The 18,348-nt window shown below is 40.2% G+C and overlaps 1 protein-coding gene across 9 annotated transcripts in view; it reads right to left on the reverse strand.

Moving 5' to 3' along the window:
* Nucleotides 1–18,348, reverse strand: part of GPM6B (glycoprotein M6B) — a 147,805-nt gene that overhangs the window by 25,221 nt on the left and 104,236 nt on the right. For 2 of the 9 annotated variants that reach the window (XM_080652965.1, XM_080652966.1), the window contains exon 1: nt 11,281–11,736. The exons of 3 other annotated variants lie outside the window; for them this stretch is intronic. In XM_080652965.1, the coding sequence (XP_080509091.1) occupies nt 11,281–11,341 (61 nt within the window). In that variant the 5' untranslated portion in view covers nt 11,342–11,736. Of the gene's footprint in view, nt 1–2,888; nt 3,009–11,280; nt 11,753–18,348 lie in introns of those variants that run through there. 4 more of the 9 variants (XM_080652964.1, XM_080652962.1, XM_080652963.1 and 1 more) reach the window with 4 other exon arrangements.

An 18,348-nucleotide genomic window follows, 5' to 3' on the forward strand; every position in this document is an offset into this window, starting at 1 on the left:
AAGGCAAAGACATGGCTGGATTCAGTCCCCTCACTCCGGAGCCTGCACTGTATTCTTTTTTAATTTTTGCTGTTGTTATTAATCCTCCTCACCTGAGGATATTTTTCCATTGATTTTAAGGGAGAGTGGAAGAGAGAGGGAAAGACAGAAACACTGACATGAGAGAGACACATTGGTTGCCTCCTGCACAAGCCCCATCCAGGGCATGGGTTGGGGAGGAGCCTGTAACCAAGGTACGTGCCCTGGACTGGAATCAAACCCGGGACCCTTTGGTCTGCAGGTCGACGCTCTATCCACTAAGCCAAACCGGCTAGGGCTGCACTGTATTCTTTATACTGTCTCTCCTACATGCAAGGTCTCTGAGGCTGGCTTCAGACACAAATGATCCTGATTTCAGTCACCGCACAGAAAAAGTTAAAACTACGTGTGGGTAGAGATCATTTCAGGATCTCAGAAGATGATTCTATAAATCAAGTTCAGTGATTTTATTTCTCCCCTTCAGACAAGAACCTGCTTGCTCATGTAATTCTCACATGAAATATCACCACCAACCCGATACTGAGTTCTACAGTTTCTCAGCATACCATTCCAGAAGTCTAAAAACTCTAAACCCAAGGATTATTTCTTTCTGTATTGGTATAGTTCATCTGGCAACAAAACCTGTTCCGATCTAAACTGATTTGAAGGCAAAACCCAATGTGACTGGACCAGAGCCTGTTTACAGGCTTCCTTTATGCAACGCAGGCTCTTTACAAAGATTAATGTGTTCGATTTGTGGGAGCACCCGGATCTCGCTGGTGATGTCATGTAGCATGTGGTGTATGTGCCGTGTTACTTTCCAAAAACCCGAACTCTTCTGAATTCTGGAGTAAGTCTGACCCCAAAGGTTTCAGAAAAGAAATCGGAGCCTTGTGTTGTTCTCCTCAGTGGCCACTGCTGCTTAGAATGTCCGCGTTCTGGTGTTTGGTTGTAGGATTAAGAGCATGTAGTTTTCCAATGTTCTTACAGGAAGCTGTTCAACCAGTGGACAAAACTTGTCAAGAGCAATTGCTAGAGGGCTTTCCTCTAGTAAGATACTGATGTTTACTCTTTACCACACAATCCAAGGAAGATTTTTTTTATTTTTATTTTTCTTGATTTCCAACTAGCCTGGTGTCTTCCAACACATTCTTAAAATGAAGAACGTTCTGATAACTTAGGGACCTTCTTGTTATGTTAACTAATGCCCTTCTCTCTCACTCTATGCTATTGAACTGTGCACATTTAATGGTGCTTTGCGGGGAGGGTTAAAACAGCTTTAATGAAATATAGCTTACATATAAAATTCACCTGTTTTAAATGTACAATTCAATGGTTTTGAGTAAATTTACAGTTATGTAACCATCACCACAATCTAATTTTAAAACAATTCCATCACTCTAAAAAGTATCCTTTGTACCCCTTAGTAGTCACTCCCCATCACTCGTCCCTCAGCCTGTGGCAAACACTTTCTGTCTCTATGGATTTGTCAATTCTAGAAATTTCATATAAATAGAATTATACAATATTTGGTTTCTTGAGACTGACTTCTTTTACTCAGCAAAATGATTTTTGAGATTCATCCATGTTGCAGTATGTGCCAGTAATTCATTCCTATTAATTGCTGAAGGGTATTCTTTAATTGCATGGATATATCATGTCTAATGGCAATTTTTAAAGAAATGAAGATTCCAGAACACTCCATTCTTTAAAGGACCTATGAGAACAAATGTGTGATATCCATTCTTGCTCACCTTTTCTAACCAGCACTGCTCAGGTACACACAGAGCTGGCGTCTAAGAGACCCATGTCAAATGAAGGAATTCATAACCCCAAATTAGAGCTACTAGTAAATCCCAAGTCAGATTTCATGTTAATTAACCTGAAGCTACAAATTAGGTTTTAAAATAAAAATAAAAAGTTTTATTAAAATAATTGCAGGTGTTGTGACTTTGTAATTCAATAGGTGTGTTACATAGTATCTCAGGTATTTCTGAGGTATTCCTGAAAAAGTAAGAAACTAGGAAAAATGATTCTATGGGTTTATGCAAAATTATAGCAAAACTTCAAACCTATTGTGTTTATGTGACCCACCATCATCCCTTTATAGTCACATTTTAAGTAACTTGAAATCACTGAATTTTAGCTAACTGAGCTGAGTATTAAGATGCGAGTAGACTTTGGGAATGTGGTGGGTGGATGTTCATATTACTCAGCATTCTTCCCCTTTTCAGTCCCCCACACATTTCACATTTCATCCAGGCCTGGTGCCTAGTGGTTCTGAGGGACCAGTGTTCCTCATGAGCAAGGAAACCAGAAACTGGACCTACCTGATGGGATCGGGTACAGTTATCCCATCCCCAGTCCATGAGCTTTGACTTTCCCATATCAAAGGCAATGGCTAATGTTAAACCAAAGTGGTACGCAGCAGTGGGGCCATGAATAAATTTGTGGATACTCCCAGTACTCTTGGAGCCAAGGCTCCTTGAGTGTCCTGGCCTAGTTTTCGGTCCTAAGGTGGACATGGGTGACACCTCCCCCCCCCCCCCAATTATCAGTTCAGACATTGAAAATTTTGTGGTTAGCCCTAAGGTGTAGCTCATTGTATACTACTCCCTTTGAGAAGAAGAGGTGAGTGTGAGGAAAGGGGGAGGAGGGAGAAGAAAGAGGTGAAAGATGGAGTGGAATGGAGAGAAGAGAAAAAGAAAGATGACCAAAAATTTTAAAGGGTCAATTCCACCCATGCCCCTGTGAACAAATGAATGCATCAAGCAAAACATAAAATATCACCAATTTGAAAGAACCATTACAAATAATATTAACGATAACAGTTGACTTGCTATTAGAATTCACCCCAAGGCTGTATTTACCTGGACTGCTCAAGGGGCTAGCCCTGTCCCCCAGGGTTGGCACGGGACGGTACTGGTGGTTCTTTGAGCCTGGGTACATCCAGTGGTACCTGCCAATTTCCATTTCAGCTCTGCTGTTCACTGCCAATTTCAGGTGGCAAAGAGTCAGTGTCTCTATCTCCAGCAAAGATTCTATATCAGCATTTTTAGTAATTCTTTTACCATATAGTTCAAGGAAAGGAGAAGTTTAAAAATATGCGATTGGAATGCAATCTTTCAATACCATCTTATCAACTCAGCATGATCAATTGAGAATGTTGGAATCGGCTCTTCTGTTTTTTAATTTAAGTTTACAAAAATCACCAAAATTGTCTTTTCTTTCCTTATTTAATCCATTTCCCCCACCACATCCCTTAGAACACTCATTTTGGGCAGACACTATTTATAGTAAAAATCTGGCTTCTCACAATAATATTTTTCTGTTTATTTCTCTTTCAGGCCCACAGACTATCATAATTATTGCAGCTGCACAGGCAGAGGTGACTACAGGCTCACTTTCCATAATGGTACCCAGTCCCAGCCTTGAAAATCTGGCAAAGAACCCCATGCTCTGCTGAATCTTGGATGAAACTCCCGTCCTCCTACTGACATCTGCAACATTCTCTGTCACCTCATCTTAAACTCAGTACTTCAGAGCCTAGAATGTTCTGGATTAAACCCTGATTTAATGATCTCCCAATGTTTTATAGACCAAGGGCTGCTGAGTTTGGACTACTGTTTACTCACACACACACGGTTACAATTGGTCTCCTGGAGACTCAGGTCCCTACTTGGTAATATAACTATAATTCCTACTTCTTAGGATTGGAGAGAAAAACATTTACTAATTTGCCTGACACAGAGTAGGCTGCTGGTAACTATTAGTTAAATTACAATCTTGAAATCCCTAAGAAAACATAAGGTCAGTATGCCAGTTTATGTTTGGGTATCCCATAAAACCCAATAAGGGGTTATGTCCTCTGGGGTGCCACAAATATTCCAGGATTAAATAATATAATTCTAGCATTGACACAAATAATTATTCCATCAGAAGATCAGGCTACAATGCCCTATTTGGCACCTAAGAACCAAGAAAACAACCACATTGCGAGGCAACACAACAAATGCTCTGACCAGGTGCACTTCAAACCTCACAAAGACTTTATAAAATCCCAACTCCATTCCCTATGATCTCTGAAAACGCTCAGGGATTTCCGATTGGGAGTGGACACATACTTTTCTAGGTGATGTTTTAGAGAAAGCCTTTTTTTCCTGCTTCAAGTTAAAGTAAAATGTCTTCTAAAGACTTTTAAAGACATTGAAAAGAAAGGAAAGACACTAGGACAACCAGAACTGCACACTGAAAGTGTTTGGCTGTTTTTGTTGTCCACGATGGTGCCAGCTGTGTAAGTTACACAGTGCTTATGGTGCGCTGGTCACCATGCAAAGCATATTGCAGCCAGTACCTCATCTGTCACAAGCACCCAATGAAACAGGTACTGTTATTCTTCTATCTTTACAAATGAAGAAACCAAGGGCAATGAGAAGGCAAGTCACTTGCCCACAACCACGCAGCAAGGGTGGAGGAGCCCAGGTATGGACCTGGGCATTTTTACTCCATTTTCTACTCTTTGCTGAAGCAGTGGTTAGCTTAACAAGAGTTTTTCTGAAGTCCCTCTGGAAGTGAGCTATGCTTCTGTGCCTCCTAAAGAAATGTTTCAGGTCTCAAGCTTCTGATGTTATGTCAGGGTTCTTAAATCTTCTTAACTCTCAGCCTTCCCTGGATTTAGATTTTTGCCTTACTGTTCACAAGATTCTCTCTTAGACATGGGTTGTGCTATATTTTCTGAAAGCAAAATGATTCAGTGGGGCCCTAACTGGTTTGGCTCAGTGGATAGAGCATCGGCCTGCGGACTGAAGGGTCCCAGGTTTGATTCCGGTCAAGGGCATGTACCTTGGTTGCGGGCACATCCCCAGTAGGAGGTGTGCAGGAGGCAGCTGATCGATGTTTCTCTCTCATCGATGTTTCTAACTCTATACCTCTCCCTTCTTCTCTGTAAAAATCAATAAAATATATTTTTAAAAAGTGATTCGGTGGGGCTGGTGGAAGAAACCAGAAGAAGGTCCAGTCGCCTCATGCTATGACCTGATTTCCTCTTGGTAAAGTGGCTGTGAGCTCTCCATATTGACCTCAAGCAAGAGGATTCCATGTAGCTCTAACACATTTGATCTGAGAAATTTCATCCTCCTTTAAAAACGTTTCTCTCTCTATGTCCAAATACATAGTAGGTGCCCCCCAAAAGTGTGCTGAATAAATATTTGAATATAAAGGAGCTACCTGAGACCCTGTGGACCAAGAAGTGGACCCCCAGGTCCCCCTGCACAATGATCTCACCCAGGCCAGACCATGCAGTTCAGGGACTCTCTGCATGGGATACATCTATTCTCTGTCCTCATCTCCTCACAGGGTGGGGAAGTCTCCAGGCATGTGGGCAATCAGGCACAGTCTGCCAGGAAATGACAATGAAAAATATGGACTGCCCTACACTAATGTGTTTTCTGGGAACAACATGGCAGCCATGCCTGAGATGCTTAATTTAGCATAAAAATACTATTACTCCAGCAGATGTGGGGGTGTGAGCGGCAAGTGGATGGAGGTTTTCCATTACTTCTGGGAAGGCCTTTTTATGATAGTGAATCTCAAGATATGAAAGAAAAGAAAATCCTATCTATTTCATGTGTTTGAGCCAAACTTCAAGACATTAAATATAAAATTATTTATAAAATTTCAAAGAACCCCACATACATGTTGTTTAAAAGGACAGGTCCCAACACTCAGAAGGGAGTCACATGATTGCAAGGAAAAGCCCCAGCTTGAATGGTATATTAATACGTTAATTCTGGGCAACTGGCAAGAAATGAGAAGATATGTACACCCAGGATCCTGCCTTATAGAGAGAAGGCTGCAAATGTTCCCCTAAGAGAGTAGAAGAGAGAGATAGGGAGGAGACCTATCTATATTCTTGAAGAAGCGCAAAAGGCTGTGACATCTGAGATACTATTTATGGTTGGGGCTGACGTGAGTGGTGGTGATTGATGGCCATAGACACTAGTGTACTTGGTCATCACCAAAGTTGGGTATGAAACAAACAATGAGAAATTGAGGAAAGTATAACAAAACGATGCCTTGTACACTTTTTAAAATTTACTTAATGTGAGTTAGTGACAAGGCTGAATAACTGTTGTAGACTGCTAAACTTTCTAGCATCTAGGAAATTACCACTGCGAGCAACTGAGTGACAAAGACTGAGCTTCCTAGAAAGACCACATTCACCGGGCAAGGTCTTTGAAAGCTATATCTATCATCCTTCATTTTTAGCTATTATTTAAAGTATGAAAGGAAAGCCATAACCACACTATAGAATATAGCTGAGGTCATGAACAATGGCCACCTGCTTTTGTAAATAAAGTTTTACTGGAACACGGCCACACCCATTTGTTTAGATACTATCTATGGCTACAATGGTGGACTTGAGTAGTTACAACAGAGACTTTGTGGCTCACAAAGCCTAAAATATTGACTCTCTGGCCCTTTACAGATGAGGGGTGCTGATCCTTGATTTGAATATAGCTAGTAAGGCTGGAATATATAAAGAAGTTAATGCAATTAATCAAACCAGCCTACAAAATAGGAAATTATTTTCTCTTGTTACATGTTCTCTGAAGAGATATACCACTGGGATGGCTAAAGATCAAAATTATCTCTGGCATTGTTGTCTGCTCTTTACTCTGCCACCGATCAGCAAAATTATGGTCAAACCCAAGATTAAACTACACATGTCAGTCCCTAAAATGAGTTAGGGTTCTTCTACTCCTATGACATAAGCTAAGAGGTCAGAGGAAGGGTAATGGTTCAAAGTAGAACATTATTAAGTGAATAAAGAATCAAACGAGTGAAGGAACAACCAGATACATTTGTGAACTGGGACTGTAGCCTCCCTCGCTTCAAAGCCAGTGTGTGTCATCTTCCTCCTCTCTCCCATAGCCATCCTGTTCCTGGCCAACCATTCCATGTGGATGTACATTTGGTGCCAAGGAGAGAAAAGCAAGAGAGTGTCTTTAGAATAATTCAATTCATTACCAGTCCCAGAGAGGGGAAATTTAAGTCATGAGGATAACTGGCTATTTCACATGCTCTTGGATCCATGAAGACATGTTGTTAAGATTACTCTAAATTGACCTCTACTTCCAAATAACAGAGAAATGTAATTTTTAGTGTTACAGTTTGAATTCAAGATTTCCACTCAGTTTCAAGATAGGCAAATCTAAATTTGCAGAATTGGGTCAGAATTCTTTGTCTAATGAAATGGCAAGACCAAGCCTTGAAAAGTATGATAATGGCAACAATAATATAAAAGTGGGAGATGCACCAAATGGCTCATTGAGATCTCCACACTTAAGTTTTCTAAAAAAAAAATAAGATGAAAGCAAGCTGTATCATACCTACCACATATGTCCAGCACCATCTGGCCGGCCACGCTTTTCTCTATAGCCTATCCCCCAGACACCCTCTCTTCAAATGTCCTCCTTGGCAGATTCTTATAAGGAAAAATTGCATCTAAAAATTCTCTATACAATATTCATAAAATCAAGTTAGAGAACATCAATAAAAATCTTAAAATGAAATAATTCATAGAATACCAGAAATAGTGTAACATGTTCAATGTGTCACAATGGGTTTTAAACATGCAGGTCATATATTCTAGAGGAGTGATTTTCTTCCTAAACAAAAAAGAAGATAGGGTACAAAAGTACACACATTTTGCAAAATAAAAAAAAAAAATAAAAAGAAAAGGAAAGAAACAGAATCTAATTTTTTATCTATTTGATTAAAAGATTTAAATAAATGTGTTGTTTATAATCAAGTCAACAATTTCAATTCATTTCTTATTGTGACTATGTCCTGTAACTTATTTTAAATTATACATTATTCCCAATTTACTACATTTTCTTTCCTATGTGGTTAGGAACTTAATTTGAAGCCTGGAATTCTGGAATTTATTTCAGCAATGATTCATAGGAGCTTAACTAGCCTGACTATAATTGCTTTAGGAGCTCACAGTTTCCTACATGTAATAAAGATAATTTTCATCACAGATACTTAGATTTTTTTTTCACGCAATAGAGCAATTGATTCAATTGTTTTTCTACCCTGTGATTCAGTACTCCCAGCAATTCCAGATGCATTGGTTTCCACAAATGAATTGCCATCAAGTAATGCTCTACAGAAATAAATAGAAACCTAACTCTCCATTTTTTATGATTAAGTCTCATAATCTATTTCCTTTGATTCTCATTCATTTCCTTCACTTATCCCATTTCAGTGAATCTGCTTACTCAATGCTCACATTTTGATTTAATTTGATGCTTCCAATTTGAAAACTGCCATTTGTAATAATTTGGCATTTCTTACATCTGAGAAAACCTGCTTGCTTTCCTTAAAGAATTCGTGAGTAACTACTAAATACTTATTGTGAATTTTGATGGTTCGGTAGTGTTCTCTGACACAAGCTATGAGACTGCTCCCAAAACACATTTGCTTTCTCTTTGTAAAAGACTTGGCTTATTTTTGTTTAAAATAGGAACAACTTCATTTTGATGTAGTTTAAAGAAACAGCTCTCTTTGTCCTGCCAAAACTCCCAGGAAGTGACACCAACTAGAAAAATGGAGGTCCATTTATAAAGCTAAATTTAATTTATATTCTTAGTAAACATCGTAATAATTACCCAAAGCCATTAATTCAGAAGCTCCTGGGTAATAGCCACTGGGCAATAATACCCCAAATTAAGAGGCAGATATCGTCTCTAGTACTATTAAAAAAAGAGGAAGGAACAGAGGGGCAAAATATATGTGCATAAAAACCTGTGGGAAGTGAGAAAATATACAGGATTAAATTTGGTAAATTAAATCCCTCGTTGAAAGTTTTTTTTTTTTTTTTTTAAAGAACAGCTCCACTAGCTCAAGAATTATCTAATACTTTCTCGAACTGTGTCAAGTTTTCAAATGTTCATGTCAGTGCAGCAAACATTTATTTTAGAAGTTGAAAATGAAATCTGAAGAAATGCTGGCGTGAAAAACATGCACACACGTGTGATTATCATTTTGTGCCTTGAATGACAATGGCGAGCAAACGGGGGACACTACAAAGATGATACCTGTGTGAGTTGGAACTTGTCTAAATGAAGATTAGGAGAGAAGCCACCCTCCAGGCCAACATTTACTAGTATGGTAGGTGGGTCACATAGCGGGTGATGGCAACTCCCGTGGCTGCAGTGAAAATATACTCCCTGGCCCATATTCTTACTGCAGCATGTCTATAGATGTGATCCGAGCTTGTGTTAACATGGCATTTTTTAATTCCTTAACAAATAGCTAGCATTTATCAATTTTGGTAATTTTTAAAGTTCCTCCAGGAATTCTCTTTGGCTTCTCATTTTATCTCTAAAAGCATAGCTAATGAGATTTCCTGCACAGATAGTCAATGCATGTAGTGGCAGCCTGTGGATTTGGTATTAAATAATATTTAATGGACATAAAATAATAGTGGTCCACAAGACTAAGTGATGATGAGATACACAGTTGTGCAGTGAGGATTTCATATTGCTTCTATGCCCCTTGCTTGCTTTTGGAGAGAAAAACGAAAGGTATGTTTTTGCGGAGACCGAAAGGGTTTTATCTGCCACTGGCAGACACCCTATTAATAAAAAGTGTGTGCTAACCAGAGTCATCTGTTTTAGGAAAAACTTGCTATCCACTGGGATAGGCTTCCTCACAACAATGCTATATTACTTATTACATCCCCAAATTTCATCTCTGAACATCCTGGATATGAATCTTTCAACTGTCATCTTCAGTTCCTCAGCTTCATAAATTCTCTTATTGCTATCTGCTCATTCATGTACATATAAAATCTGTACAAACGAGAAAGGGCAGGGTTGTTGGGGACTTCTGGCTGTTGTTTTTTTTTTGGGGGGGGTGGGTGGGGCTGGTAGGTTTAATGCAAGGATTGAAGTAAACTACCAATTTTAAAATTGAAGCGCTATTGCCACTGAATTATACTTAATGCCACTGAATTATACACTTAAAATGGCTCCAATGTCAATTTTTATGTACATATACTTGATCACACTTTGAAAAGAATTGATTTAAAACATGAACTTGCTCTCTGGAGGATGCAATGTCATCCAGGTATTGCGCACAGAAGAAATCCCATGGAAGAACACGCAGCCTCGACCGTGGCGTGCTGTTAAGCCAAAGACATGGAACTGCCGCTCTCGTCATGTAAAATGGTTGACTATCAGCAATTTCACAGTTCGACCTACATAGTCACAGTAAAGCCTCCATCCCGGGGCATTACTACTGCTCAGGGACTGTCCGCGGCCGGCAGGGCCGTGAGAAAGAACCTTCCTTTGCACCGGTGGCTTTCCATGCTGGAGCCACTGCGGCTACAGAATCCGGTCCGGCCCATAACTTTGGGGGAGGGAGACAGATCACCACGCAGGGAGATGCTTGGACTAAGCAGCTGCGCTAATGCTATGGCTATCCCAAATTTGCAATCAGTCATTATTCAGGGAAAGATTAATTTTAGCTTCTATTTTCTGCCACTTTTGTACCACAAAACACTTCTCTTCCCTCCCCCCCCGCCCTCCCCCCAGGAAACCCCACCATTCCATATGTCAAATTGTGATATGATCTAAGATTCCCTTTCAGGAACAGGACCATTATCAATTTCCTCCCCGAAATCTCCAAGTCATAAATAACAGAACCCCCCACCCCCCGCTTCCATCCTAGGCAACGGAGCTGACATCCCCTCTCTCCAGCTCCAACTTAAACGGCTCTTACATGTCAGAGCCAGGGCCCCATACATAGAAACAGCGATCATATTCAATAAGAAAATGAGAGAATGTCCAAATCGTTACAGCACGAGTGGAACCCAAACGCATTTAAGATGCATGCCCCTCCAGTTCAAACAATGCACCCCGTGTCCCTGGGACCGTAACATGCAGAACACAGCACCTAAGTTATGACATGCCGTTAATTTAAAAAGAGAGTTTCCCCCAATCCAGCTCAAGGTGACCAGCTGCTGCCACCCTTCTATGAAATACCACCGTTCGCTGGGAAGAGGTGGAACGGGCATGGACTGCAGAAAGGCTGCTCTGTTAATTTAACACCAGGGAAAGAAAAACACCCGAAAGCAAGACCGTGCGGTAGGGATTGCTTCTGAGCTATTTTACAAGAGACACAAACCGGGCTACCCGTTTTTAAGCACCCCCGGTGAGAAGCTCTAAACAGGCTATTGTCAACGCTGGGTACCTTTTCTCTCCTGGCCTTGTTCGGTATTTTCCTCCGCTGCAGTTTCCATGGCTGGCTTCATACCATCCACCAAAAATGCTTTGCCCCCGCTCCCCCCAACACACCCTTTCCCCTCCTCTTCCTTTTCTCTGGACTCCCCTCCGTCTCTTATTTACACTCGCGTGATTGAGCGGCTCTGTTCTTCACTACAGTAGATTACAGTCCCTTCCAAGATGCAAAAGTCTCCTCGGCGTCAATTTCCCTCTGCCTACTGGTCCATAAAGACAGCTGCCAACGAGCCGGCAGCCATACGTCACCGAGGATCCCAGTTATAAAACAGCTAGTCTGTGTCCGATTGTGCCTCCAATCTCAATGCGCCTCCGAGGGGGGGAGGACCCGCTCCCCACTGGGCCCCTTCCTCCCTGCTCTCCTACACGCCGAGCCCTTCCTTCTCCTTGCCAGCTGCGCCCAATGAATGCTAATTCATTCTCCCAGGAGAGAAGAGATTCGTGATTCCTGACATCAGAGGAGGGCATGGGGAGAAGAAAAGAGCCCCCTCCTACCACGTGATTCAGCTGGCTGCCCATGAAGTATGTTCTCTCAGGGGAATGCACGTCTTCCAGAAGCAAATTCCTTCTTTTCCGTGGGACCCCTCTATGGGGCATCACAATTGGTTTTATTTCATATACCCCTGACCCTGGCAGAATATAGTCAAAGGTCTTGCCCAGGGTCTCTATTTTATTTGATTTCTTTCCAATTTGTCTTTCACACGATCTTCACGTAGATATATATATCCACCAGAAGCGCTTTTCCCCCGCTCACCCATATATATATATGCATATATGAAAAGTACATAAGAGGGAAGATAGCCCAAATATCATGGACATAATAAGAGCAGTGTGGCAATTTAGTATTACAACCTATTTCCTGGTCTCTAGCTAACATATGTGATGGCAACAAAAACTTTAGCTCAAGCCCAATTAATAGAGATACCTGTCCTTATTTTAAAATAATCATAATACGCTGTGAGTATATCTAGCTGACATTTTGGTGGCTTCTTGGAATGAAAATCAGAAGACAGTGTTTTTCTTATTGCACGTGGTTATTTCTATATGGAGCTCTCTTCATTACAACCCCTGGCTCAAAGGGAAAAGGGTAGTTTCAAGCGCATTCTAAATGTTCAGCATAAAAGCTATGGTACCAATCGTGATTTTGATTGCTGCTTTCACATGCTTCCTTGCATACCCAGGTACCAGTACACCAGCGTTCTCACATTCCCATCCAAGCATATAAGCCTTATTATCATGGTTGAGCCACGTTTCCAAGCATCACTGATTTTTGCACCATGTTTTAAGCATTTGGTTGACCCACTTAATGTTCCCTATCAAAAAAAGTTTATAGAAACTCAAGTCAAATACAGGGATAAATGCTGATAACCACATGACAAAGGGGTTCTCTGACCAAGAACAGAGGCTGGTAGTTGGTTGGGGTGAGCACCCATCTTAAAAATAAACATAAAGACAAATTAGAGATCACTCTCTCCAAAAAAACCTCTCCCAAATTGTGAGGGTTTCTTGATCAACACTTAAAAAAATGTATAAGATCCTGAATCAAAATCCTTTAACAACCTGATCTTTTAATACATTAGATCTGGATAATCCCCAAAGCCTTCTGCATTCAATATCTAAGGGCCCATTAAACCCCAAAAGATTTTGAAAACCTGTTTAGCCTGTTCCAACATTTTCTTTTTATTTTACATCTCATTTTTCACTTTAACCATTGTCTTAGAAGACCACACCCACAATCAGCTATTTCCTTAAATTATGGCCCCATACAATGTCTCGTGGTGAGGGGATTGACAAGCATGGCAGTCTAAAATTTCAGACTTTCAAAAGGAGATTCATTGTGTAAATGTACCACAGCTTTTTTATCCACTCATCTACTGATGGCCACTTGGGCTGCTTCCAAATTTTGGCTATTGTAAACAATGCTACATTGAACATAGGGGTGAACGCACAATACAATATACAGATGATGTATTATAAAATTGTACCCCTGAAACCTATGTAATTATGCTAGCCAATGCCACCCCAATAAATTCAATAAAAATTTTTTAAGATGAAAAAATAAGAAACAAATAAAAACAAACAAACAAACAAACCAGATTCATTTGTGATGAGCTACCTCCATGGGAAAACCTGATGAGGATGATGTGTCCAAACAGGATGGTCTTAAACATTTTTGCAAAGACTGCGTAGGTGCATTCAGACAGAGAGATGGTAATTGTTGCTCCGTGACAGGCTTATTCTCCCTCAGCAGTTCAAGCAAGAATTAAAACCAAAACAAAATTCAATTCAGCACAAAAGGGGACAATTGTGATTAGCTACATTATTGGATTTTATCTTTAAAGTATCTAGCAAAATCATTCAATTATAGAACTGCAGAATAGAATAATTCTTTGGCTATGACTTAAGAATATTGTTTTAAAATGGTAAAAGTGGGAAGACAGAATATGGAAAACATTCCAAATTTAAGGGCAACTCTAGTTCTGTAGCACAGTTATGGAAATCAAACTCAGGGACAACATGTTTACAGATTACCCAGTTGATACCTTTATCTACTTTCACCCTGAAAAACTCCACGTGTCATTTTTGTATCATTTAATGTACCAAGCACCTTTAAATGTATCAGTTTTACCTTATTCACAACTTCATTTTCTTTTCATTAGGCCAATAATGTATGCCAATTCTAAAAGTTACCATTGTAACTTTATACACAGCCTCAAAAACCTCCCGGATATTTACAGTAAATAATCTGAATCAGAAAAATAATAATAGAGACATTGTTACTAGCAAGAAATAAGAGTAGATATTTATAACATTTCTTAGGTATGCACCCACTTGGGGCCAGAATAAATGGATACATAGAATGAGTAGGATGGGAAATGTCTCACAGAACTGAAAATAACGTCTTGAGCCCCATACATTAAGGCAACCTGACTGAAGAATACTTCTAAAATTCAAAATAGGAATAACAAATATTAACATAAAATAGATGCATTACACTGAATCATACAAAACTGCTAATACTAAGAACAGTAGTTTCATTCGGTTCAACTTATACACTGAGTGGCCAGATTATTATGATCTCTGAATGCATAATAATCTGGCCACTCAGTGTATATCCTATATAATAAAAGGCTAATATGCAAACTGTCCCCTGGACCACGAGTTTAACCAGCAGGCAGGCCGGCCAACCCCCTGGCCAGGCTGGCCGGACCCCACCCATGCACAAATTCATGCACTGGGCCTCTAATATATACTGAATGGCCAGATTATTATGCATTCAGAGATCATCATAATCTGGCCACTCAGTGTATATTTGCACGTTTTCTGTAGAATTCCAGCCAATTTAGTAAACGTGCACAGAATAACCTTCCACATACTAATAACCTTTAAGTACTAATATCTACAATAATCACAGACATGCACAAGAGACAGAGCTTGTCTTCATGTAACACACAGACTAAGTAGACCCTCCTAAACCAGGGTGGTCCTACCTGGTACAAGCACTGTGGTATCACAACAAAGAAGATGAGAGGAGGGGCGAGAGTGAAGTTGGGAAAACCTTCTCAGAGTGGAATTGGCTATTGCAGTTAGGTAGAAACCAAAGTAGGAAAAGGTAAAGAACGGTAGGGACGGGAAAAATAGGAAAGGGCATGGAAGGGCAAGAGTAGGGTAGAGTAAAGAAGAGATATGTAGGAAAGTGAAAAATAGGAAGAACATGGCGGGTAAGAGTAGGGTAAAGAAGGGATATGTAGGAAAGTGAAAAAAATGTTCCAGGAAAAACTGAAAAACCATACAAAAAGAAAAAAAGTATTGTCAACATAACAAAAGACACCGTGTGCTCTCCATCACAGGAAATTACAAGGGTTTTAGTAGCTCTGTGCCAGAAATGTGATGAAGATTCTTAATATAAATCACATCATCACAATCTCTAAGTATTGTAAATTTGCTTTATGTATCTTATATGCCTATGATCTAAATAATTTATGGAACTGTTGAACACAATAAGACCAAAGTGAGAGAATCCTGTGTATGCACTATGGACATAATCCTGGTTGGTTGACTAGTTTGTTCATTCATTCATTCATTCATTCAACCATGATTCATTAAGCACTGAATGCATGCTGAAAATCAAGTCACTATTCTACATTATATGATTATAATTTTTCAGTCAACTAGGAAATCATTGAATTGCACAATCATCTACTTACATTTCCTTATCATAGTCACATAGCTATCAATATAGTTTGTCAAATGTCTACTCCTTCCAAATTTCTAGAATTTTAGGCTTCTTTTGGCTTCCAAATGACTCCTCAGTGGGGAGTCATTAATGACCAAGAAGGGATGTTTCCATATTCCTTCAAACTAATTCCTCTGAAATTTTCACATTTTACAGGACATTTTTCCTCAAAGTCCAGCCGCCTACTCAATACCCAGGGGCAGAGCCTCCTAGTGGACCTACAGTTCCAGAGGACAGAGCCTCATTCATCTTTCCATTCACATCGTTTATCATTCTTGGCATTGACTGCTTTCTTTCTGGATTTTTTCTTTTCTCCTGCTGATGGATATTCCCTCCTTTCCAATGAGCCAGCATTCCCTCCAGATTCCTTAAGCTCCTTCATCTCTCTCCTAAGGAGCTAAGCCTGCATTTGTGGAACACATCATGGTGACCACCTCCAACAAAGACAGGCAACTCAGAGCCAGTGGGTTTCCCCAAGACCTATCTCTTCTACAATGATTCTGGGGCTTAAAGGCATTCACATGTCTTTGCATAATTCACATGCCTAGCATAACCCTTCCTCTTTGCCCCTCAAAGGAAATCAATACACAGAGTAACAACCCCAAAAGCAAAGACAACCTCACTCCACATTCTGATAGCGGGGAAGGGCACGTAGTAAGAATAGAGCCACAGTTGTCTAATAATTACTCACCTTACTAACTATAGATGAGAAGTTTGCTTACAGACCCTGGGAAACTGGAGGATGAAACAAGGCTGTCAAAAGGTAAGATGCTTCGATGGGTCCATAACTCAGAAAAGAAATAAAAATTTTGAGAACAGACCAAGAAAAGGACACACTTTGATTTTGTTGCTGTGTCCAGACCCTGACCCACTTCGGGAGTTTTCTCAGGAAGGCTGACCATTCTCCCGTCCCAGGAAACTGTTTGTAACATCATAGATTAGCCACCTTGTTATCGGACTTTGAGCTTCTGCAGGCCGGATTGCAGACCCTATCCTCCCCTTTCCATGTTACACTTGCAGCTCGCAGCTGCAGGTAGCTATCTTCTCCCTCCTGTGCATATAACCAGCCAATTGGTGAGGGGCGAGGGGCGAGGGGTGGGGCTCTGAGCAGAATGTCCAGGGTGACCAACTGCTCTCCCATACTGCCCGCATTATTGGAATAAACGCTCATATATGGTTCAACACTGTCTCTGCTTAATTTGGCTCAAGCGGTGACAGGTGGCCTGGGACCCATTGCGTTCAGTTTCAATTCTAGTGTGAAAATCCCTCACCTGCTTGAATGAATGAATTTTAAATAAATTGTGTTTTAAAAGAAATTGTTAAGTGACTACTATTCTCACACTACTCGAAATCAAAGATGTCTTCTGGCAGCAAATATCTGAAAGTAATAATAACATTCAAAATATTAAGACTCATGCTATATTAAAAATGTTGCATAAATTAAGAAATACAGAAACTAGAAATATAGCTGAGGCAGAAATTTAGAATGTGAGTGTCTAGAATTGGGTCCTTTTCATAATTAGATTTTTCTGAAGTTTTATCAATTTGGCAAAGCTTTGTTTCCCATTACCAATATGAAATTTCTTTTTTTAATTTATGATGATAAGGAGGAGGATGAGAGAGAGAGAGAGAGAGAGAGAGAGAGAGAGAGAGAGAGAGAGAGAGAGAGAGAGAGAGAGACATCAACTTGTTGTTCCACTTATTTTTGCATTCATTGGTTGATTCTTGTACATACCCTGACTGGGGATCAAACCTATAAACTTGGTGTTTTGGGATGATGCTCTAACCAACTGAGCTACCTGGCCAGGGTTGAAATTTCTAATTTTACATCCAATTTGGGTTTTTAATGCCTTTTGATGTCTTATTCTTATTCTCTTTCCTGATGTATTTCCTCAATAATGCCTTTATATTTGTTATACTTTCCTTTCCAGGAAATGACACCACATAAAGCTAAAAGCTAAAATGACAAACCGAATTGGATGATGTATATGAAAACTCTTAGAAATTGCAAAGCTCTGTAAGTATAAGCCATCATCATTAGTGTTTCTCTTTTTTAAAAAATATATTTTTATTTATTTCAGAGAGGAAGGGAAAGGGAAAGAGAGAAACATCAATGATGAGAGAGAATCATTGATCAGCTGCCTCCTGCACGCCCCCTACTGGGGATCAAGCCTGCAACCTGGGCATGTGCCCTTGACTGGAATTAAACCCGAGACCCTCCTGTCCACAGGCTGACGCTCTATCTTCTGAGCCAAACCAGCTAGGGTTAGTGTTTCTCTTTAATGGTAGAGGTGGTTCTCAAGCAGGCCACTGTCATGAAACTGGCCAATAACTGTAACGATGAGCACACAGAAACCCCTGTTAGCCAATCTCTTCCCAATCTAATCAGCCATTCACTTAACAACAGACAGTGTCCTCATTAGAATCTGCATGAGGCACCAAAATAGTGATTGTTGATTTGGCAAAAGCTGCTTGAGGGGTGATTGGCCTTTTTCTTCTGGCAAAAATGCCTCTAAACCTCAATTTTAAAAGAGCAAGAGGATACTTTCGGCAGGAGCACGCTAAGGCTTCATATGGTGAAAACAGGTGTGGCATGAAAAGTCTCAACATACCAGGCTGCCAAATGGACACACAGCCCAGGCAGAACTATGGCATGAGGCAGAGTGTGCATTTTCCTTACTGGTGTGGACCTCATCTGTCAGTCCCAAAGTCAAGGGCAGCATTGCGGCTTCTCTCTCATCTCTTAAACCAGTGATATTCAACCTCAGAACTACTTACATATGG

Source organism: Plecotus auritus, assembly GCF_963455305.1.
Source record: "Plecotus auritus genome assembly, chromosome: X".
Lineage (NCBI taxonomy): Eukaryota > Metazoa > Chordata > Mammalia > Chiroptera > Vespertilionidae > Plecotus > Plecotus auritus.